Source organism: Strigops habroptila, chromosome 1 (assembly GCF_004027225.2).
Source record: "Strigops habroptila isolate Jane chromosome 1, bStrHab1.2.pri, whole genome shotgun sequence".
Lineage (NCBI taxonomy): Eukaryota > Metazoa > Chordata > Aves > Psittaciformes > Psittacidae > Strigops > Strigops habroptila.
In genome coordinates this window covers 83,920,528-83,944,187 of record NC_044277.2, presented here as the reverse complement: position 1 = coordinate 83,944,187, position 23,660 = coordinate 83,920,528, and the positions used below count along the sequence as shown (strand labels likewise).

Genomic DNA, 23,660 nt, shown 5'->3' with positions numbered 1-23,660 from the left:
TGCATTTTAAAATTTGCATTTGACAGCAAACACTTTCAGCTCTGGAAGTCAACTCTCTGTGAGAGCATTTCATCTGCATGTCAACAGAACTGCTGCAAAAGGCGTTACATATACTGCAACACTGTTTAGTAACCAGTAAACTTACACAAGCTGAAGAATTTTAGACAAACCTCAACAAGACAATACTGACCAAAGTAAGGCTGGTTTTAATCCCACCCCCAAAAAATCCCCATGGTACAAATACCACCCAGGTACCTAGCTGAAAAGTGGAACTCCAAAAGATCTAACAGATCAAACAGAGATGACTTCTTACTGTGGAACAATTTTCTATCTGGTTCTCTGCTTTCTTTTCCAGCAAGGCAGGCCAGAACAACCTTGTCCTCAAAGGGTCTCCCAGGAAAAACAAACACAGACCAAAAAGCAAAAGGACTTTCTTCAAACATTTTGGCCATCTGCACAGTGGAGAAACCAAGTGAAAAACACAAGTAGCAGTAGCAGTGCAAAATGCTTAGGGTTTTTTTTTTTTTTTTAATATCATACCAATTTCTCCTACCTTTGAGTCTTTTCTACCAAGTTCTGTATCCAAAGGATGCCAGGAGATATGTCAACATGATACTACCACTACTGTGCAAGCTACCCTGAAGCAATTCTCTAATCTGCACCAAGTGCTACTCTGGAGAAGAGCAAGGAGGATTGTTTTGTTTATGCCTGGAGCTTAAGTCTTTAAAAGTTATGCAAGTTAGGGCATCCAGGCTTAACCTTCAATTTTTGTGTTTAGAAGTGCAGTCTTTATTTCAAATTCCTCCACATCACTAGTTCATTTTTAATTGTCATTTAAGAATTCTGTAAATGTTTTCTTTAGGTGTAACACATCATGTGATACTCTATAGTAAGAAAGCCTTCCATAGAGTTAAACATACTTCAAAACACTAACTACTAACACTAACACAACCAGCAAACTTTCTGTACAAGGTGACAACCCAGCACCTGGAAGGAGAAGGAAAGAGAAGATCCACTCTCTCCTTGATGAGTTTCTTAAACGCAGGAAGACAAGTTCCTTTCACCCATCACACTGATGCAGTTCCCTTTGTTTTAGAAAGGAAGTTTTAGATGTGCAGCTTTTATACACATTTTCATGATTGCTATACAAAAAAGCCTAGCTGACAGAAGGGTCTCAAACTTGAAGCAAAGACATTATGAATTTTGTGTTCTTATCCCTTTGTATCCCCACAAGAGCTAGTCACTGAACTGCATGTAACTTGTCTTTTTTTCAGCATTCACACGTTAAAATTAACAAAGGCGAAGGAGACTGGAGTTACAACTTTTTTCTTTATTAGTGCTAAAATCAAATTATTATTATTATACTTAATATAGAATAAGTGCACAGGTTCAATGTATTACTAACTATAGCCTGTAATATGTGGATAGGACACTATGCAGCAGGAGTCGTGGGAGGACACTCACTGAAAAAAGGTATCATGTAAATATTTACACATTTATTTTTAAGAAGGCTTAAGTTAGAAGCCTGTGGGAATTCAGCAACTGCTAGAGATAAAGGTAAACTCCTCTCAAGAACTTCAGAAATAAGATTTTTGAGATGTTTTTAAAACGTCATCACATCAGTACCATCTGATTTTGCAATCTCCATCATACAAAACCTTTTTAATAACAAAATGCCCATGCACAAGAGAGCACAGTTATACACCACTACTCACTGTTCAGCTATGCTAAAGATGTCCACTGGCACAGGTAACGGTACTGACACTCATTTACCTTATTTTAAGATTTCTCTGTAGCCCCCAAATACCAATAGTGCAAACAGGAGATGATGAGAAGCACTGCCTGCTGAACACTACACATCCGAACCCCCAAAACAACCTTTTCAGACTCAGTGTCTTAGAAACATTAGGATGGAAGAACTTGACTACGGAAGGCAACCCTACAAATGACATGCCCTAGTGCGCAGCCCATGCAAACATGCAAGATCAACTGCACCGAGCTCGACAACAGGTACCACTTCTGGGTGATTCTGAAACAAGGTCTTGTTACTGCAACTGAAGGAATAAAAGGGGGGGGAGGGAGGGAAATAGAGGTGAAAAAGAAAAAAAAAAGGGGGGGGGGGGGGAAGATTCCTTGATGGAAAAAAAAAAAAATCTGCCATCATCCATTAAAGATTGGCCAATCTAGGAAAAAAAAAAAAAATTACTGTATATTAGTCCACAACAGAGATGAAAAAACTATACTAACAGAGCACAGAATTGTTACATCACCACCACAGCAAAAACCAAGTCAGCATTGCCACAAACACCGACTCAGACATAGCAAAATCCCTCTTTCAGAAGGGTTATCCCATTCCCACATATTTCTATAGGCCGAAAGAAATAACAGACAATAACAAGATTCTTCAAGTCACAGATGATGTAAATTTTACTTAACCATGCCCAGCAGCCTAGTAAGGACAAGATAAAATGTTCTCCTTTTAATGGATACCCAGAAGAGCTAGGCAAAAAGCCCCAGCTAAATCCAGGCCTTAGGAAAGCAGTTGCTTCAAGAAGTTTTCTATAAGAAATGTAACAGAGCGCTGTCTTCACTACAGAAATCCCTTGGAAGGAAACAGATTTCATTCTCATTCTGCCAGACCAGCCCTTTGGCACTCAAGGGTCAGATTTCCCCAAAGCTGTGCAAGCAGTGACAGACTCCCCAGAGCCTCCAAGAGCAGCCACTCAGGACAGCACACAAGATCTCTTCAGAAACAATTAAAATAATAACAACAGTAATCATCATCACAGAACCACAGAATAGTTAGGGTTAGAAAGGACCTTAAGATCACCTAGTTCCAACCCCCTGCCATGGGCAAGGACACCTCATACTAAACCATGTCACTCAAATCATCAAGAACCCTTCCCTTGCTGTAAACCTTGCCATAAACCATGCTGCATTATTAGAAAGGTTTATCTATTCTTCTATTTAATTAAAAACCAGTAATTTTTAAGAGGCAATAGGGCAATGGAGATGGCAGAGCAGCCTGCACCACCATTCCCCCCAGCAAATTCTGTATTTGCTCTCTGCATCCCACCTTGTCTGCCCCTAAAACCACTACAATGGCAATGTCCTTGCCTATGACTGCATTTTTTTTTCTTCTGCAGTAGAAAGTACACAGCGCCAAAAGCTGCGGTAAAACTCCAACCATCACAAATATTTAATCTCAGTAATCCAGATAATTGCCTCTGAGCTTGAAAGCAATGCTCTGAAGTCTGATTAAGGTTTAACGCGTACAAAAATTAGAATAACATACTTGATCAGTAATGTTTACCTAGCCTGTTACGAATTTAGGCAGAAATAAAGCTTAAAGATTTTAAAAGAGGACTTATTTTCTTTCCTTTTTATTAGGGACCTGATGTAATTTCTGCCCTTCAAACCCATCCCACCTCCTCCAATTTTTTCTTCTAAATTTTACATTTAGAATCTTTAAGCTCCAAATCTAATTTTTTTTTCAGGCAGAAGTGAAGGGAAAGGAAGAGCGGGGTTCAAGCAACAACTTGATTCCTCAGCAAATTAATTCTGGAAAAGTGCTCCAATGATTTCTTGCAACTAATCACGCACTGGATTAGAAGCTAACAGGAGGTTTCATTAAAACACGAGACTTGCAGCCACTGAAGTTTTAGATGATTTAGCCTAGCAACTTGCTAATGCAAATTATTAGAAGTTCCAACATCAAGGCCCCATAAAGCACCTGTGTTAATGCTCTCAACCTGAATGCAGCTCTGGACAGACAGTGCAGTCAGTTAAAATGGAAGAATGCTTGACTGCTTCAGACAACCGTGTGCCAGCACGGCACAGTGCTCAGCCAATTCGTGGGAAGGTTTACTCAGACAGATGATGCTGTTGCTTGCAGCACTGCCCAGGCACAAACTGCAGAAACCAAAAGGCTGCTGCTCTTGTGACTCTCCATCATGTAAGAGTCATACCACAGTGGGGGGAATCTCCACCTCGCAAGTGTTTGCTCCCCCAACTTCCAAGGGAGAACTCCCAACAGAAAGACACCAGGTTTCTGAATGCGCTACAAAAAACCCCAGCCAGAAGCCAGGAGAGAGCTCGGGGCAGCGGCAGCAGCGATGATGCAACAGGCGGCTGCACTGAACATGATGCAAGGACACAAACACACACACATCCCCCATGCAAATATTGCTTGCAAAGGGCAAGTCAGCTGAGGATGAACATGCTTTTACAACACCATTTCTTCCTTTTCATGTGAGCAAGTAAGTTAGCTTTCTGTCAGTATCCCTGTGACTTGTAGGAATCCTTGTGTCTAGATGCAGACAGACACCTCATAGATATGTTGGGTGAAAAGCTTCAGTACAGAATGAATTTGGCACTCAAGCACTCTTGGGATAATGGATTTCGGTGCTTGCATTTGCAGCAATCAAAGTTGAACAGCGTGTATAGCCTAGAGAGGCTATTCTCTCATCACACTCATGCCATCAAAAAAACACTACCTTGTCACCTCATTTTTTCTACTGTTCAACTGCTCAAGAAGATAGCATTACCTCTTTTTTATTATTATTGAGGAATGCTTACTGCTAGAGACGAAATATCAAAAATGAAAAGGAAGAGGGGGAAAAAAGCTGTTCACCATTTTCCCCCCATAGTTTTAAGATCAGAACTATGGAAGAAATGTGTGTGCTAAAACATTGTTGCTCACACTTCTCCGCAACATGGAGGTGAAAGGACCAGGTGTCACAAATTTCACCATCCAGCCTAGAGCTTTGCTAAATAATTTCTCATCTCAAAATGCTTAAGCAAAAGTTAAATATAATTTAAAAAGCAGACAGTATGGTGCATCCACTAGAGTTGCCTACACAGATTCCTCCCCGCCCCCCCAAAAAACATGTAGAGCAAAAAGACACAGCACTGCTGTAAGTTAAGTTTTATCCTGTATGGACATAAGAATCCTAGGACAAATTAGAGTCCCAACTAAATCAGTGTGTTTCAGACTCATTATAAAATGCAAACGCTGAAGACCAGGGAATGCATATATGCCTGTAATACTGTACTTTCCACTTCCACTGTTTGAAGTAGAACCATCAAAACATTTTCAAGAAAGGTACTACACAACAACCACAACAGTTTTTAAACTTGCAAGGAAACTGAAGAAGTGAAAGAAACTTGCCAGATGACAGAACATAACCTCACCTCTACCCGATCATCCTGATTTGCACCAACTGCTACTGGTTTGCACATTACACTCTGGCAAAGGACAGTGCAACGTTGACATTAGAAGTAAAACAATGGCAGATAACCATTATCACCATAATAAAAGGGTGTCTAACAGCTGACTAAGTTAAACAGGAGCAGAGGGAAATTCCAAAGCCTAATTTTATCCTCATAAGTATCTAGATATATAGACATGTTTGCAGAAATATTTTCCATTCACATGATGGCTACAACATTAATTACTTACTATCTTACAACATTCTGCTAAACACACACACACTGACAAGTTTAATCTTACAGAGGCATATGTTTCAACAGAACAAATCCGACACCAGTGATGGTGGGAAACAAGACATGTAAGAAATGGCTTTCATTAAAAACCAAGACATTTTTATGGGTGAAGCTCATCCACAAAGGATGTCTTTGACTGCTAGTTTACCTGTATGATGGGTCCCTAACACCAGATTGGAAAGGCAGGGGGAACACCACAACCCTATGGAGACTGGTACTTACAGGAGGTAGCATCTTCCACAGCATGCTGTGGCAAATGCTCAGCTTGCTTACATAAGCCAGAAGCTAAACAAAAAGACTTGGCATTACAGGAGAAAGGGTGACTCTTCAGCATTTGTCTACTCACAACTCACAGCTAGGAGGAGCAACAGTATAATTACGCATGTTCAAACAACCCATTTTGTAACAGCAGTCATTAACTCACCATAAAACGCTACAATAATAAAAAAGGGAAGAGAATTACACTCCCAGTGTGGCCCAGCTCTCCTCTTACAATACAGTTAAGACTTTCAAAGATAGTTACCTTCTCCTTAAGATTTCTTATTCTGAAAACAGAGAGGAGCTAATTTAAGAAGTTAAATTTCTCTCCATTTTCTCTATTTCTCCATTGTCTACTCTGCTCCAACATCAACCTATCATTCACTTTCACTCCTGAGTGATGCCAACTCACCTCTTTGGCTGTCTGGCAGCAGGAGGTTTAACTTGTAAACCTTCCCTCAAGTGACATACTGCCCTCCCTCCACTACTCAAGCACATGGGGAATAGCTGATGCTATTTATCTTCATTTTGCTGAAGACTTTCACAAGATGTTAAAAAAATACCAGAAAATCAACCTTGAAGCAAATGTGCATTTCCATACATTTTTTAGTCATGTTATTAAATTGGGTTCACAAAATAATTTTCAGTAATGACCCCTTAAACTCTGAAGAGCTTAAAAACTTATATACGACGTATAATTTTAATTACACGTACATGCAAGCAGAAGGTTTTTAATATAAATATCTAAAAAGCAAAGCTGTCACAGTACTTTTATAGCCTCAAATAGTAAGCTGTTTTAAAAAGGAAAAATCTGCTATAGATATTCAGCACCATTACTTGTAATACAAAACAGAAATCAAAACTCATAGTTCTAAAGTAAAGGGAAAAAATAGCAATATGAAGAGGCTATCCAACAGCAGTAATTTTAAACTCCTTGTTTCCATGTTTTTGATAGAACAATCCAGACATTTGGCATTACTTTCACACAGTTGCACGTGTGGTAACATGTGCCATAATCCATATGTAAATGTTCTTAACAGACCGCGAATTCCAAGAACTATGGCACCTTCAGAAAACTACTTCATACTCACTGTCAGAGTATAAAAGCAACGCTTTTCCTTACAGAAATTACAAAGGAAAGGAACATAACACAACAACCCATTTCAGTTTTCAGGAGAACAGGAAGTTGTAAGACAACATCACAGTAGCAAATTAAGTCTCGTAGCAGACGAATCATTAAGTCCTATTCATGCCAGGATCCCAACAAAGGCAGAATCTTATAAAGGTGATTACTTAGCCTTAAGGTAATTACGTTTAAAACATTATTTCTAAGTGGACATCGGCTTGCAAGTTTATGCCACAGCATAAAAACTTGTACTTCAGTGCATCCTATGGATCTGAGAGATGAACTTTGTGTTTCCCACCTCCAATTCAGTTTCCAGGTGGAACACGTTAGATATAGCTCACGCTGCCCATATAAAAAAGTTTTCAGCTATGGACTTTCCTGCTCACTCATTGTTACCAAATGGTGTATACCCACTGTTCTGTCAAGCACCTCTCTTTCCATTTCGCAACAGAGGATCCAGACCCAGTTTACAAATGAACACCAGCTCTGCAGGAGAGCCTGTATGATCCAAATTCTCTTTGCTTTGGTGAAAATGCAGCTTGACAAATACCTGCTATGCTCACCCTAGATAGCTGCGCACTTCCCACAACACATTATCTGTACCAGCAGAAAACCCACACTGAGAACTCGCTTTCCTTTCTCCTATGCACTTTCCACATGTCAATTATGTCTACTGCTGTGGTATCTCGTTATAAAGATTAGATACTACAGATTAGAGATGTGGGACAGTTCCTGGGAAGTGAAATGAATGCTTAAGTTTGCAAAGCACTTTGTACTTCCTGTCTACTCACTTTGATTTAGTCTTGCTTTCTCAGTTTTGTTTCACCTTCTTGTCCTATCTCTACCCTTCCCCTGAACCAAAGGAAAGCCACTGTTACCAGCTTCCCCCTCACCAGGCAGCACCACACTTCCTCATCCCCTCGAGAGAGCACTAGCAACAGTCTGTAAAAGAAGATGAACATATTGGCTAGAGTGTTAAGTAGAGAATGAATTATTTAACCTGAGCAAGTACGAGCAGCCAGCTACCACATGCCAGAGTAAAGTTTTCTTCATCCAACTCAGTACTTCAGAATATATAAGATTACATGTGCTAACAAAAGAGTACTGGCCTGTCCCTGTTCAGACAAATCCTAACATACCAAAGTATTCAGCTATCTCTGGGCTGTGGACTGTGAACTTCTCATGATTCTTTGCTCTTTCTCAAGAGCTGCCAAGTGTATAAACTGTTCCCATTATTTACTCACAGATTAACAGTTGGTAAATTGGTCCCAGGGAATTGCTGAAGAATTTTCCTTATAACCATTTCCCTTGCTTTAAAAAAAACAAAACCAGAAGCCAACCACACAACGCCTTCCACCCACCCCAACCCCCCCAACCCTGAATGAATGTGAGAACTTCCTGCACTCAGAACAGCATGAATAGACCTGGCAAGTAGTCAGGGAGATAGTACAGGCCCATGAATGCTCTGAATTCAGCTTCTGTGCTGCCGCTAAATTAAAGGAATTCAGGAGCCTCACAAAGGCTTGGTTATTTAATTATATTATAAAATAAAAGGCTGAATCTATTAGACAGCATACGAAAGAAACCCTTTCCCGAGTGCCTGTGCAGAACAAGCAGCCCCAGTGACTCTGCCCAGCCTTCCTTCCCTCTCTCCCCGGGGTGATGTCACCACCATGCTCCTGACAGCAACTGCCGCACAGCTCTGCTCTACCTGGAAGCAGGAGTCCTCACCAGCTTGAGGCAAACTATGCTGCTTTACCACATCTTTTTTCTTCTTACCTTTGCTCTTCATTCATCAGGAAACTCGTGACACTTGCAAGAAAGCTACAACTGTATTTACCTCTGTACCATCAACCCTGATAAGATGCACTCACACAGCAGCATTCAAATTCCCTTTTCAACCCAACTGCCTTCAGGAAAAATTAAAGCACACACATTAATAAGAGTAATCACCACCAGCCAAGTGAGATGACAAAACATCTACTTTTTTTCCAGTCATGTGCTACCTTCCCTCCCTTTATAACTAGCAAGGAATGAATGCACTCAGCAATTTGCCTTAACAGGTCATCAGTAAACAAAACTGAAGCAGCTTCCTCTTATTGAGGATTATGCTGCTCATCAAACCTCTCAACAGCCTCACAAACATGTAAGAAAATGGACAGGGTGAGAATAGCACATAAAGGGAAATATCAAAGGGACCCACAGCACAGTGTACTCATTTTTACAGTTCAGCTAGCCCCATCTACGATTCAGGAACTCAGCCTTACCTGTGACACCTCTATCGATACCAGCACCTCATCCTTGTGCCTTGTCAGAAAGGTGACAGCCCTCCATTAGTTCAACTCACAGTGAAATCCTCAGCTTAGTGGCTTAATGATACCTATAACTAGCCACTACCATGCTTTTCACTAACTAAGAGAAGCAAACAAATATTCACAATCAAAGCAAAGCAGCCAGGCATGCCTGCCTGCAGGCAGTCCCATGGGGGTATATTCTCCTAAGCATGAGTTGCCAAAAGAACAACATTAACTCCAGTGCAGACAGGCAAATGCTCAAGAGAATGTGAAAAGACAAAATGGGATGTTTATGTATAAATGATAAGGCAAGGTTTGCCTAATCTTTCATTAGGGAAATAAGGATACTGCGCTATCTCCCTGTCACTTGTGGATGAAGATACTGCTATATTCAGAAATTTCTGCTATGAACAGGTTAGTGGGTATTAACTTTATGCCACAGCATTTCTTTTGGTATGGACAGCATCTACATTAGGTACGAAGGTTAGACATTAGTCTCTGTCTTCGAACCACTACACGTCTTGCTGCAAAGCAGTACAGCCACATCTACAGAGAAAGGCTGAAAGGATTTTCAGCTGAGTACATGCCCCAGACATTCAGAAAAATTAGTGGATGTGAACAATAAGGACCTAAGCAAAAGTGAAACCTGACTGTGAAAAAAGCCAGTGCAACCAAAAAACCCATACAGAGCCAACGCACAATGGCCAAAGGACCTTTCAAAGAGTGTCAATTAACATCCCTGATTCAGGCTTGCCAGTATGCACAGCATCCAAACAAACTTAAAGTAACAATACCACGTCTCAAAAGGCAATTCACTGATTCTTAAAATGCAATATGGTTAAGAACCTCACAGAATGAAGACAATGTATAGGCACAAGAAGAGTGCACCTCTATCAAAATTACAGCTGTTCTTGCTTTTACCAGTGACAAGTACACGTATGCAGTCCTCACCTGGACAGATGTCTGCACATTGAGTTCCCAGAACCTGCCTACAAGGAATCCACCCTTTTTCAGGGCTACAGGAGGAGGCTAGACTTGCCCTGTACCCATTTCCTTAGCAGTGCCATCCTTCACAATTCTTCAGAAAGGACAATGACTGCTAACTGCCTCTTGGTTTTTTTTTTTTAAACTTGATCAGTTGGACAGAGTTTTGGGTGACATGGTCTAGTGTGAGGTGTTCCTGCCCATGGCAGGTGGGGTTGGAACTAGATCTTAAGGTCCCTTCCAACCCTACCTATTCTATGACTCTATGCCTAGCTCAGCTGATGACAAGAAGCAAGACAGCAGCGACAAATGCTGAATCTCCTCCACGTTTGTTGCGCATATTCCTAAAGAGCATAAGCTTTACAGATGTGCCACATCTAATACCAGTGTTCACAGCTTAGTCTGATGTGAAGATTCAGTACACTCAATTTTAGGTTCAAAGGCTCTTCTACTGTCAGCCTATGCAAGATTAGTCTATTTCTTTCATAACCAGTTTACAAATTATAGACAAGCACTCCGAGAACATTAAGAAGCAAAGGTTGTGGCCTGCATAAAGTCCTCTATTTGCAAAAGATGCACTGCTGGGTGAAGAACATACATGTGAGACAGGACTTTTTAATAGAACACAAACAAACAAACAAAAAACTTTTCAGATGCTTGTTTCTGTAACATAAAGGTACAATACACCTTAAACCTCTTCAAGGGTCTGCTCTTTCTATCTCTTTCGACTATATCATTGCCTGATCCTACATTGTTAATACAGACACAGCCATTTGTTGTAGCTATGTGCTGTGACTTTCTGGAGAGCATTTTGTTTATCTGTTTTTGCAGCCCTGTGTTAGCCATGTTAGAACGAATGCTCTTCTCCACAAGTAATGCAGTGGTACTGTTTCATACATAGCTCTTTAGATATGGACAGGGGGGAAGACACACGCACCACCACCAAGACTTTTACTGATAAATGGGGATTTTTGAGAAAACCTCTAAAATCTTCGAAAAGACAACTAAAACTGTACAAAATGGGTGAGTGGAAAACGCAACCAAAAATGCCAAAAAGCGGAGGGAAGAAGTGAGTTCAGCTGCATATTCTAGGCTAAAAGAACCTACAGTTGACCTATGCTTTGCAATCTGCTGACAGTCTCAAGACAGTGCCTGTTCACAACTAAGGTGACAAATCTGCATTCTCCCTTTTCCACAGAGTACATAAGTAATACCAGTTATTTGCCAGGAACTCAAAATACACCTCCTGTTAATGCAAAACTGAAGCAGCATGGGGTGCTGAAACTGCTCACCCTCCAGTGGAGCGCTATAAAAATGATCACACCAAACCCAGGGTTGCAAATTAAATATAACATACAGCCCAGGCTCCAGAAGACCATTTGCTCCAGAGAAACATTCTGACACTGACAGAAGGAATATGCCTTAGCCAACTGCAGGCTACAAAGCATCTTAATCTTTGTACTATGATATCTAGTGATACTGATCAATGTATTTTTGTTCTAGGTTTCAATTATGAAGGAAAAAGCTGGAAGTTACAAAATAAACTAGGATCTTTTATCACACGGATTCAGAAAAGAAACTTTCCAAAACATTTTTCTTAAAAGGGACACTTCCAAGATGGAATCTGTAAAGCAAAATAATGTACTCTTCTCTTATTAGCAGGAATTAAAGTTGTGATTTGATTAAGAAGATTAAAGAGACACAACAAGCAGTTCTCAGTGATATAGTCTAATCTAAGGGGAATGCATATACTTATACAGATGATACCATTGTTCTGAAAGTTAAGAAATAGAAACACTTTCTGTATATAACAGTCTGAAATTTATCACATTAATCTTCAGTTTATTCACAGGGAATATAAAGACAACAGATCCTATTTCAGTTGATACAGACAAGGGACACGATTTTCATGTCAAAAAAGAGAAAAAAAAAATATCAGACAACTCAGAGCTTGGATGGATACTTCAAAGTTCAGAATCCTATTTTCAGTCAGTCCTTTCTTAGCTAGGATACCCAAGACAAAAAAGTTCTCTGCTTGCTCTGAAAGGACAAACTCAGGTCTACCTTTAACCACTGAAATTTTAATCCACACAACCACATTAGGAGCTCCACACTTTTGCTAAGCACATTAAAAAATCCTCAACTCAAAGACTGAAAAGGGAAAAAAACACCCCACCTTTTGTATAATTACATATTACACAGCTTTCAATAAGCTCCCGTCGGTCTTTCTGAAATGTTTCTGAAATTGTGTCTCCTACACATTTGAGAAACATCCTGTTTGCAACCTGCAAAATACCTTGCCTTTGTGTTGTAGCCATATAATACTGGTACCAGAAGAAACCAAGAGCTCCAAACCTGTTAACTTCAGAAGATTACACATGCTAGCCTTCTTCCAGGTGTTCCACCACTTCATTCATTACAGTTTGTCATTGATTTTTTTATTCCAACAGGCAAGATTTATAGCATGAAAGCAAATATATGTAGATGCATAAAGCCAGTAATGACATACAGTATTAGGTTGTCTCAGATATAATTAAGTTTCATAAATAAAATGACTGCTAACAGAGACTGTTAGCCCCTAGAGGTTTCCCACTAAGTAACATACAGTAAAAGGAAAAATACATTCCTCCATCACTTACAATTTGAGTCAATAATCATAAAATAACTGACAATAATAAATCACTGGTAGATCTGACCAATCCTCCTCTGAGCAAGCAGACTGCAGATATAGTTAGCTTTGCCGCTTGCAGGACTCTTATCACAAACCCAGTGCTGCTCCTTCTTATCTGCTTTAAGAAAAAAAAAAAAAACAAAGTAAGTTAGGGAGGATGAGACAGGAAGAAAAAGCAAGTGTCTGGCCCAGAACAACAAAATACCACTATATGCAATTCTGGTCAGAAAACTCACTGTCCACCTGGGAACTTACTAGTTTCACGATAGCTTTAAAACTGATGAGAGCTGCTTAAAGACCATCTATGGCCTACATGAAAGCAAAATTGTTGCCTGTAAGAACTTCAAGCTTTTCTGTACCTTTTTCTTAAAGCAAATAATAGATTGAACCAGGCACAGTTATTGTTTAAAGAAGCATGCAGCTTTTTCAAAGGAAAGGAGTTGGTATTATTCTCATCAACTGAAGGTGCCTGAATCACAGGTTTTGTTCTACCCTCAATGCTGCATCTGAAATTCTCTCCTTGCCAGAGCACGTATTCAGAAAAGGAGTGGCCTGCTACTTATCTTAATTACAGGTCTTGCTATCTCTTTCTCTTTGGACACAAAGCTTCACAAATCGAACAAACAGGAAGAGAACCTGCTTTCAGATTACATAATGAGGTTTATGTAAATCGCACCTACAGCCTAGGGTCCTGAACTTCAAAGGCATTCCGGCTCCTCGTTACCCCTGGGACCATGGCCCACGGTTTTGTCTTTATTTAAATAAGCTGGCACGGCACTTGGAGTGCCTGCAGATGAGAGGAACCGGCTCAAGTGACTATTATGGGGTTTGGAGAATTATGACTACAATTCAGAGCCTAGTGAAGTTGGTTCGAAGATCCCTGTTGTCATTGGGCAAGACCAGGAAACAATTAATACCCTGCAGAGAGCCAAATTTACCTCTGGCCCATGAGAAATGTTGAGTTAAACTTTAAAAATCTTCCCCACTTACACAAATCCATTTTCTTTCTACAGCGAGAACTAAGCTAGGTAAAATTTGAGACAAAAATACCCTGAAACTCAGTATTTTACATCAAGATTAAAATAGTTATTCTTAGCTGTCAAATCGAGGAACACACAGTTAGTTGGGCAATGAGTATTTTCAGCATCCCTCCAAATAAGTCAAAGCCAGCTGGAAGAAATTTTACTTCCCCATCAACAGAAAAAGCTTCAAAGAATAGAATGCCATGTTGTGAAATTAAATGACTCTTCACTCCAGGAGGTCTTTCTTCCCGATTTAACAGTTGTCATTTTTAAATGCAATGTTCTTCAAAGAACAATTTTTGCCTTCTAAATAACTGAGGGGGTAAGGCGGAGGTGCACAAAAAAAACCACCAGAGATTCTGCAACATTCCCATTCTTCCACATATTATAACCACAATCATAGGAGCAAAAAGTCTCGGCCATCAGACCCAAAGGGTCAGGACTAGCTTGTTAGCTAAACAGGGCAGCAAGAGGAATCCCAATTGTGGCAACTGGCATAAAGAATTTGGACTATCAACTTACATAACTAAATGATTTTATGTGACAGTGGCAGCGGGCATGGAGGGGGTGACCACAGCCATTGTAACTGAGAGACAGGACTCCAAACAGCAATTACTGCCAGTGCTTCTTTTTGAAAACACGAACACCAAAGCAGGTGTGCCAGCACAGACACCACAGAAAACTGGTTTTACTGTTAACTCTGCCTACCTGAAATCCTGGATAGAATTTCAGCAGGATGCAGTATTGCTATTCATTTACAACCCACATACGTCCCTCCATGCTGTTACGACAGCTGCTCCATTCCAACATTCCAAGTGATGTCTATCCTTTGCATGTAACATTTTATCATATAAGACACATATGATGAAAAGTAAATTAAGATTCAATTAAAATATATCAGAAATAAAAAGACTTAAGCTTAAAATTCTCCAATACTGAAGATGACTTCAGTATTTAACAGCAATCAGTAGGAAAATGTTTAAATTAGAATTTGCTATTAGTTATTTTTGGAAAGTGATATCTACACTAAGATGCATGCTGGACAAATGCCAGCCTAATTGGAAAAAAATTATTTTATAGCTAATATGAGTTATTTTACAGTGAAAAATGTAAAAATCATCCTCCCCAAACAGTAATGCTGCAGCTAACTCAACTGTCCAGAAAAGCTCTCTGAAGGACAAAAGTTACGCAAAGAACAAAACCAGGTACTTTTGAGCGAAAGATGAAGCTGAAAGTCTAGAATTTTCACAGGAACTTTCTGACATACAATTTGTAGAGCTTAACTACCTCAAACCTATACTCGACTCTCTCATTACCACGCAGCTGGAATTTTAACTCAGGTTTCCAATCTCACAGATGATTATCATGAGCAAGACACTATTGATTATTTTTAAAATGAGGACATTGTCTTCCTGTGAAGTTTCTTAATATCTTGTGTAGAGGTTAGTGTTTCAGAATTCCTGCCTTAGAGCCAAATCTAGAAAAAAATTAAGACTCATCCATTTTTCAGTGAGTTTAAAACTCTTTAGTTGCTTACAAAGGTTGGACGCATCTATCTTAAACATCTTTGAGAAGGAAAAAATAAGCTGGAATTGCATGGCCAAGAAACAAAACAAGAGACTTTAGCACACCCCACCTGTCCGTTTTACTTGAGTTAATTTCCCCACACAAACTGCAACTGACTCCAAACATCAGACTCTTGAAATCCAGTGTTTGGAAGGTAAATGCAACATTCAGTTCTCTGGGTCAAAGCATACAGTTATTACAGCATTAAAGGGCTATTTCAGACATAGAGCTTCCCAGAGTGCAAATCCTCATTTGAGCAGAACTTCTAAAATAGAGCAATAACACTGAGCCAAGGGAAGCTGAAAACAGATTTATCTCATCTAAAATGCCAGTGTGCCCCATTCCACAGGCAGTGAAATAATGAAACACTGAAGACTAAATCAAAGTGTCTTTGCTTCTACTGCCCAAGGCAAACAGAAAGTCAGACTTTGGGTTTTCTTTCTTTTTCCCCTAAACCAAGGTATTAATAGGTTAAACAGCTAATTCAAAATGACCACCCCTTAAACACAGAGGGATGTAGAGCTGTAAACATGCAAGGTACAGGCTCCTTCCAAATTAAAAAGCTGAGTGTAACAAGCAGCACTCTGGGATTTCTATCTCTAAGCTTCTATTCTATGGAATTCTGTATGCATATACTTTTCAAACTGACCTCAGACGCAGTGTTTTTTTACTTGCTTTGCTTCCAGAGGATCATTTAGATAAAGAAATCCCTCTTTATATAGTTTTATAAAACTACAAAGCAGTTTTTGGTAGTTAAGAAGTACATACCGGTTGCTAACACTGTTTCGAACGAATGTTTCTCTTTTTTGTATGTGCTATTAAGTAGTATCTTCCCAAGAAGCATGTAGTGCTTTAGATGTGTAGCAGTCTGTCAGTGTCCTGACAGAACAGATGGATGTTTTAATTGCACAAAGGCTTTTAGGTATACCAGCAGTTTCTGTCATCAACAGGATGTTTACACACAGTCCAAAAGAAAAAAGAACACCACTATTTAAGAAAATAGATGGTAAGATATGGAAAGAGGGACAGTATCAAAATATATCAAGAGAGAAGAAAAGAGATTGCTGCATTCCAGCAGTGAGGAAATTCAGCTCCTGGCTGTACCAATTTAGGTACTACATATTTAGTATATATAGTAACTCTTATGTACATCACACTGAAGTCTCCCATGTTGGTACTTCACACGTACTTAAGTTATGGATGCTAGCCAGAAGCACAGCAGAATTTCAAAGTTGCAGAAACCGCTGCACTTCACAGCTGCCACATACCAAAGCTCAGCTGCGGTTTCACCAGCATTCCAGCACTATCTGCACGGCTCCTCCCGCCCAGGAGGAGAGGCCGCTGCGCCCTCAGAGCCCCCGAAAGCTGCCTACCTTAGAGAGACCCCATTCCAACGGCAAGGAGATAAGCAGAGGGCTATGCACACGAACAGGTGGAGCACTGCAGCCATTTTTAACTATCCTGCAGAACAGGACTACACGTTCACTACTTTGGTCCTACCAAGGACCAAGCTTGGATTTAAATACGGCATGTAATTGAAATGAGATAGTTTCCCAAAGTGGCAAGATTTGGGTATTACTTCTCTCTGCAGGAGATGCCAACACATAAAGGATCACAAGGTAAAAGAATGTACATCCAAGTCACATTAGGAATATAAAAAAATAAAACAAATTAAGACCATGGCAGCCGTAGGAAGATGTTTTTCCTTTTGGTTTCAGACAAGTTCACAGAGACCTCTCCTGTCCAACTGCATCTGTAGAAAAACACCCATTCACATTAATGGGAATTAATTTCTTTCATGTCAAATAAGATACTGGATTTCAGAACTAAGTCAGTGCTCCAAAGGCAGCTCTTTACAGCACAGCTGTTCTCCTACCCTCCGTTAAGAAGCAGGTCTGTCCTTGGCACGTTTCCCCCCCTTAAGTGGCACTTAGTCATCTTAAATTGAATTTACCAATGCATTAAATAGCTGAACGGAGTTATTCACCAAGCAGCACAACAAACAGCTAGCAATTCAATACATGTCACATTCCACAAAGCCCAGCATTGCCAGGCCTACAGTGTTTTCATGTAAAGTAAGCATCTAAAACCATGTTTCCATCCATAAAGCTGGAAGTCTTAGCAGGACCCCAACCTCCAGGTGTACTTTTTTTAAAACACCCCAAAATAACCAAACAATTGCTTAGATCACTGAAACTGATCCTGATACTGGATCTTCCTACCCTTACCTTCATACTGGAGAGACTGAAATCTCCCACAATGAAATAAGAAACAATGGATGTGCCTCTCCTCACAGCTTTCAAAAAGCTCCCATGATCAAAGAGAATATCTTCCCAAACAAAACCTGACAGCCAGTTGCAAAATTAACGCCCCTAACTACACCTGGCATTTCTTAATATTCTGCATATAGGCAATCATCTACCGAAAAGAGATATATTTGACGACATCGTCAGGTGCAGAAGTCCTGTATCACATCGAGGAGCAGAGAATTTAATGGTGGCTAAGTGCCAGAATCACAAACAACATCACCTTTCAGTAGTAAGACAAAACAGCCTCAAACATCCATTGTACTGAAACAGTCTTCAAGACCAAGATCATGTTACTCATGCTTGCTGTCATGCAGATGCTCCAGAACTCAGCACTGCATGTATTCTTCCCTTCCTATTTTTGATCTAAAGTCTCCAAACAAATATGGAGGTTTACAGTTTTTAAATTACAAGATTGGTGTATTAGTCTGTTTTTCCTTCTACATGCAAATTCTAGAGAACTTAAGGCCACTGGGACAACTTGTGTTTTACAAAACATTGTTTTTACAGTGCAATAAGGAATACTATAACTTGTTTGCGAGAAGCCTTCTGGATCACAGCCACTCTTATTGTTTTAGGAATAGTTTAGTAAGTCTGACCTAATCGGTCTCCCAGTGACAGTATCATGACTGTAATTGCACTATGGATTCCTATAGAGTTCCATAACTCGGTAACGTAATATCTCAGCAGAAAGCTATTTAACCATACCCTTTTAAAAAGAGATTAAGTATTTCAAACTTTGAGGTCAGTATCTTTTGTTGAGATAGATTTCAACAGAGAGAAAAGTTGACATGCATGACCAGTCACTAATGCCCAGTTCTGCTTAAATTGATATTACAGGGAGTAGGATCAGACCCTTAAAGCTGTAAGGGATTTTGTTTTAGCAACGGCATTATCCATTTAATACTCAGAGTCAAGAGATTGATAAATCAACCATATTCACACTCCAGGTAAGAAAAGCAGAGGAGATACTGAAATAAAGATGCACTAAACCACATTCTGAAACAAACCAAGGCAACGTACTGGAAGCAGTTTTACCTTCCTAGTTTCAGATTTTGGTTTGGGGAGCTTTTTGTATTTGGAATTTTGCATTAGAAGTAGAGATAGAATGTTTGTAGACTGCTACTTACTAAGAAAGCTGTGTTGCCACAGCAAAAAAAGTCCTGATTCTCTGCAGTCCTCCTAGCAATTTTTTTTCCATCTGTATCTTCCAAATCCCATAACTACAGAAATTACCAGCCTACAGTAATCACTAAAATCATTGGCTGTATCATCTATCTATTTGGAATTTGGAATGTTAAGTTTCCATATAGTAATATTCCAGTCTTAAAACTGTCTCTCCCCAGAAACAAAAAAGCCCAAAAGTCACCGCTGTGCTCTCTTCTTCTCTCCCCACTCCAAGGGGATTAGGTGAAAGAATTCTTTTCAGAAGCAATGCAACAAATCCAGCCTAGGTTTATGCCACTTTACATCAGTACAAGACCAGGATCGCCAAATCCTACTGAGACAGCTTGCAGGAAATTACAGGGATAGAGATGCTAGTTGTTCTCTATCCATTGGGACAAGCCAGCCTGTTTAAACCAATGAAGTCCCAGGCAAACAGGAAATCACTGTTTTAATGCTTTCCTTAGGGTATGATCCTGGAGTATTGTTTATAAAAAAGATACTTCTGCAAAGCAAAACACCCTAACTTTGGGGCCAAAAACCGCACCCCTTTCCAGTTTAATTTGATGTGTATTCTTTTTAAGTGTCTCCTTCCCTCCCTTTCATCTTCAGGGGTGGGGTGGGGAGTGTGGGGAGGTGTGTATAAAATAAGGAAGCAGAGACAACTTGCCAAGACAGTTACATAAAATCAGTATGATTACATGTCAGTAATATTTTCTTCGCTGTTTTTGGCTGGTCTGGTACATCAGATGCTGCAACCATTCTGCTACAAGCACCTGATCACAGGTGTTTCAGATGTTGATCACAGATCCCCTCGAAGAGATAAGGATTTCAAAAAAACACTGCACTTTTGAAGTACAGAGGCGTACTTCTTAGCATATGAACTTGCGTAAGAAATTTGCATTAATTTAATCTTATGTGTGCTTATAGAAATACCTTTCTATTTAGCAGTTTCCTACAAGGAAGTCCAAAATGTATGAGCTACATTGGCAATCAAGTTGAGACACTGAAATACAGTTGGAAAGTACGTGTTTAACATACAGCATTAACCACCTAATGCATAAAAACTACATGCAAACAGGCTTAACTGTAAGACTTGGCCATGTTCTGATTGTGTTTTCCTTAGAACATATCCTGTTAGGAAAGCAGGCACAGCTGTCCCATCTTAAAACATGTCTGCGCAACCCCAGTTAATGGTGGGACTGGAAATAAGGGCAGCAACATCCCTTCCATCATCACCTGCTGACTTCCACCCTCAACAGCACGGCAGAGAAACACGCAGACAACCATCATCATCTGAACAAAACATAATATTTGAGCTTCTTTCTAACTGTGACATATCTAACCTACTTCTGTCAATCCCTTGAACAAATACTACTTCTGCACTCATTATGCTAGGGTCATTATACAGCCAACCAAGAAATCTGAAGAAAAGCTGAACTGACCACTCACCACCACTCCCACATTCCCTTCTGAAAACAGAAGGGCACTTATCCAGTGTACTGCTCTCCCTCCCACCCACCATTACCGCCTCTCTTTGACATTCAGCGGAATTCACTCGAGAGAAGGATCTCCATATCTTTCAGAATTGAAGCTCTGAATTCTCACAGTTCAGTGAAGGACCACTCTGCTCAGCCAACCCAGCAGGGGGATGGATAGCATGACCTTATCTTTGGATACCACATTTACCTATTTCACAAGAAAACTTTATAGGTATTTGAATGCTTACTTGGACATTAAACAATTTCTCCTTCTTGGAGAGATGGACAGGACAGTTAAAACCCAAGGAGTTCCAAGATTACACTAAGTATTTTATACAAACCAACTCAACTGACAAACAAGGTATTTTTAAACCCCTCTAAAACTGCAGAAGGTTGCATAATTACAACGTGGGAGCTAACTTTTCCACCCAATACTCCCCACATTCTGTACTGTAAGTTGTAACAGCTAAGCTGCATTAAAAAGTATATGTATGCCTTTTCATTACAAAGGTTCCCATTACCCTGTTTCCAAAGGTCATGTCCTGTACTTGTGCACTTTCCTCACTTACCGCCTCAGTCTCTTGGTGAAGTCCCACTACTCAAACAAATGGGAAAATTGATGGCAAGTGCTAACAAAAGGGAAAGTTAAGTAGAGGATTTTGATGGCAGGAACGCACCGTTCTGCGTGCCCTGCACGGTGACAACCTATTTCAGGAACCAAACTACAGAGAGCTTTCCCGCTCCGAACGAGCCCGCCCTGCCCCGGGCTCCGTTATCAGGCGGTTTCAGAGCATAAGGCTCAACCAAACCGAGAGCAAGCTGCCAGCATCCTGCGAGCACTTGAGACACCCTTCGGCCTTCCACCCCGGGCAGCGGCATCGGTGCACTGCTCGTCACTGGGGAGAGCAGCAGATTAAAGCTGATTTAACCTCGAACGCCCAGTGCCACTGCTGGGAACGGAAAACAACAGACAAGCGACCTCCATAACCTCACGCCTTGAAGGGACGGCAGACTGCCTGGGTGCGGGGTCAGCTGTGGGGCAGCCCGGAGCTCCCTAGCGCCCATAACCCCGCGGCATCCCCGGCAGCCGGCTCGGGGCAGCCCTGCCCGCCGCCGCCGGGACCTCCCCGCACGGCCCCTCCCCGGCGCGGCGACACCCGCGGGCCACCTGCCCCGGGAGAGGAGACGGCCCCGGGGCCAGCCGCGGCCCCGCCGGAGGGGCAGCGCCCGCCCGGCCGCCCCTCACCGCGGCGCCCGCCTGACCCACGGCCGGGAAGCGGGGGAAGGGTACGCGCCCGCCGCTCCCGCCCCACTCACCGGCGTAGAAGCGGATGAGGCAGCTCGTCTCCGAGTCCATGCCCTCCTCCTGCACCCGCCACAGGTCCCGGAAGCCCAGCTGGGAGAGGTAGTCGTTCTGGATCTGCAGCGGCTTTTCGTGGGCCTCCAGCCGCCGGCTGGTCTCCCCGTGGAGCTGCACGTACAGGGCGGGCGGCCCCGGCGGAGCGGGCGCCGCCGGCAGCTCCCGCCCGCCGGCCGCGCCCGCCGGCGCTCCCGCTGCGCGCCCCGGGGACAGCTCCCCCGGGCTTGGGGGGCCCCGGCCCGGCCCCGCACCTGCTTCCGCCCCGTCGGGGGGCACCGGCTCCACCTCCAGCTCCTCCGAGGAGGACGAGCCGCCGCCGCCGCCGCTGCTGTAGGGATCCAGCCGGTCGGAGACGCTCTCGGCGCTGGGGCTGAAGCTCTCGCTGTCGGAGCCGGCCGGCCCCAGCTCCCCCAGGAGGGACGGGCAGGAGAGCGGCGGCCCCGCCAGGTATAGCTCGGCCGGCGGCGCCGCCGGGCTTAAGTCGGACGGCGCCGGGCTCGGTCGGCCGCCGGCCGAGTCGCCCTCCTCGGCGCTGCCGCCCAGCGGCAGGCGGCCGGGCCGCGCCGCCGCCTCCCCGCGGTCTCCTCCGGCCAACCCGCTCCGCGTCCCCCGCCGGCTCCTCGGCCTCTCCTCCGGCTGCGGCCGCTGCCCCTCGGCGGCAGGGTCGGGCGGCGCCTCGGTGGGGGCCGCCGCCGGTTCGGGCGGGGGCTGCTGCTGCTGCGGCGGCGGCGCGCCCGCCTTGCCCAGCACCCGCACCACGCTGCTGCCGCCCCGGTGGCCGAGCTGCTGCAGGCGGGCGGCCACCTCCGCCGCCGTGGTCTCCAGGGTGCAGAGCACTGGGCGCAGGTAGCAGTTCATGTGGCGCTCGTAGACGTGGACGCAGCCCCGCTGCAGGTCCCGCCGCACCCAGTCCCGCTCCGGGGGCTGCAGGGGCTGCAGCTGCCGGGGCGGCTTCAGCAGCAGCGCCTTCCTGTCCAAGCTGCGGGTGCCCAGCGAGGCGGCGGGGGCGGCGGCGGGCGAGGCGGCGGGGGCGGCGGCGGGCGAGGCGGCGGCGGAGAGGTGCCTCTTCAGCCTCCCGCGCCGCAGCAGCAGCGAGTTGGCGTTGCCGGCCCCGCCGGGGGCCGCTGGAGTCCCGCCGGCCGTCAGCGCCGCAGGGGGGGCGAAGCCTCCGGCCACCCCTCGCCTTCGCCGCGGGCCGCCAGCCCCTTTGCCGTCCAGCTGCCCGCCGCCCGACGGTTCCGCGCCGGTCTCCGCCTGGCTCCTCCTGCCCGGGGAGCCGCTCTCCGGCTCTCCCCGCTCGCTGCCCGCCGCCGGGGCTTCTCTCGCTTGCTGCTGCGCGGGCTCCATGGCCCGCGGGGCCGGGGATGCCGCCGCCGCCGCCGCCCTGCTGGGAGCGCCGCTCGGCGGCCCGGCGTCAAGAGGAGGGGTGAGCGGAGCGCGGCGCCGCGTCCCGTCCCGTGGCGGGGGTCGGTCAGGTCGCGGCGGGGAGCATTCCGCCGGTGCCGGCTCAGCCCCGCTCCCCGGCCGCGGCGAGCGCCATTAGGGAGGCAGGGAGCGAGTGAGTGAGCGCTCCCGCCGCCGCGCCCGCCCGCACCCCGCGCCTCATGAATATTAACGAGCCCCCGCCCCGCCGCGGACTGGGGCCGCCGGGAGCGCGAGGGAGGCTCGCGATGGTGACGACACCGCTCGCGCGGCGGGGAGGGGCCTCGCCCATAAACACAACGTGACCGCGCCTGGGGCTGGGAAAGGGGAGGGAGGGGGGAATGGCGGGGCCGCGCGGGGGCTGCTGGGAACTGTAGTCCTGAGGCGGCCGCCTGTCCTTCCCGCCGCTGCCCGACTACAGCTCCCGGCAGCGCCGGCTCCCGTTGCGCCGGGCGGCTGTGGCGTCGTAGGGGGGGGCGGGCGCCTCTCCCTCAGGTGGCC

General features: G+C 44.0%; 1 protein-coding gene across 1 annotated transcript in view; it reads right to left on the bottom strand.

Annotated features, from left to right (window-relative positions):
* The window catches only part of PHLPP1 (PH domain and leucine rich repeat protein phosphatase 1), a 141,901-nt gene extending 118,474 nt beyond the window's left edge, over window positions 1-23,427 (bottom strand). Inside the window, exon 1 of the mRNA XM_030511187.1 lies at window positions 21,695-23,427. Within this exon, the coding sequence (XP_030367047.1) occupies window positions 21,695-23,084 (1,390 nt within the window). The 5' untranslated portion in view covers window positions 23,085-23,427. The remainder of the gene's footprint in view (window positions 1-21,694) is intronic.
* Between the last annotated feature and the right edge of the window lie 233 nt (window positions 23,428-23,660).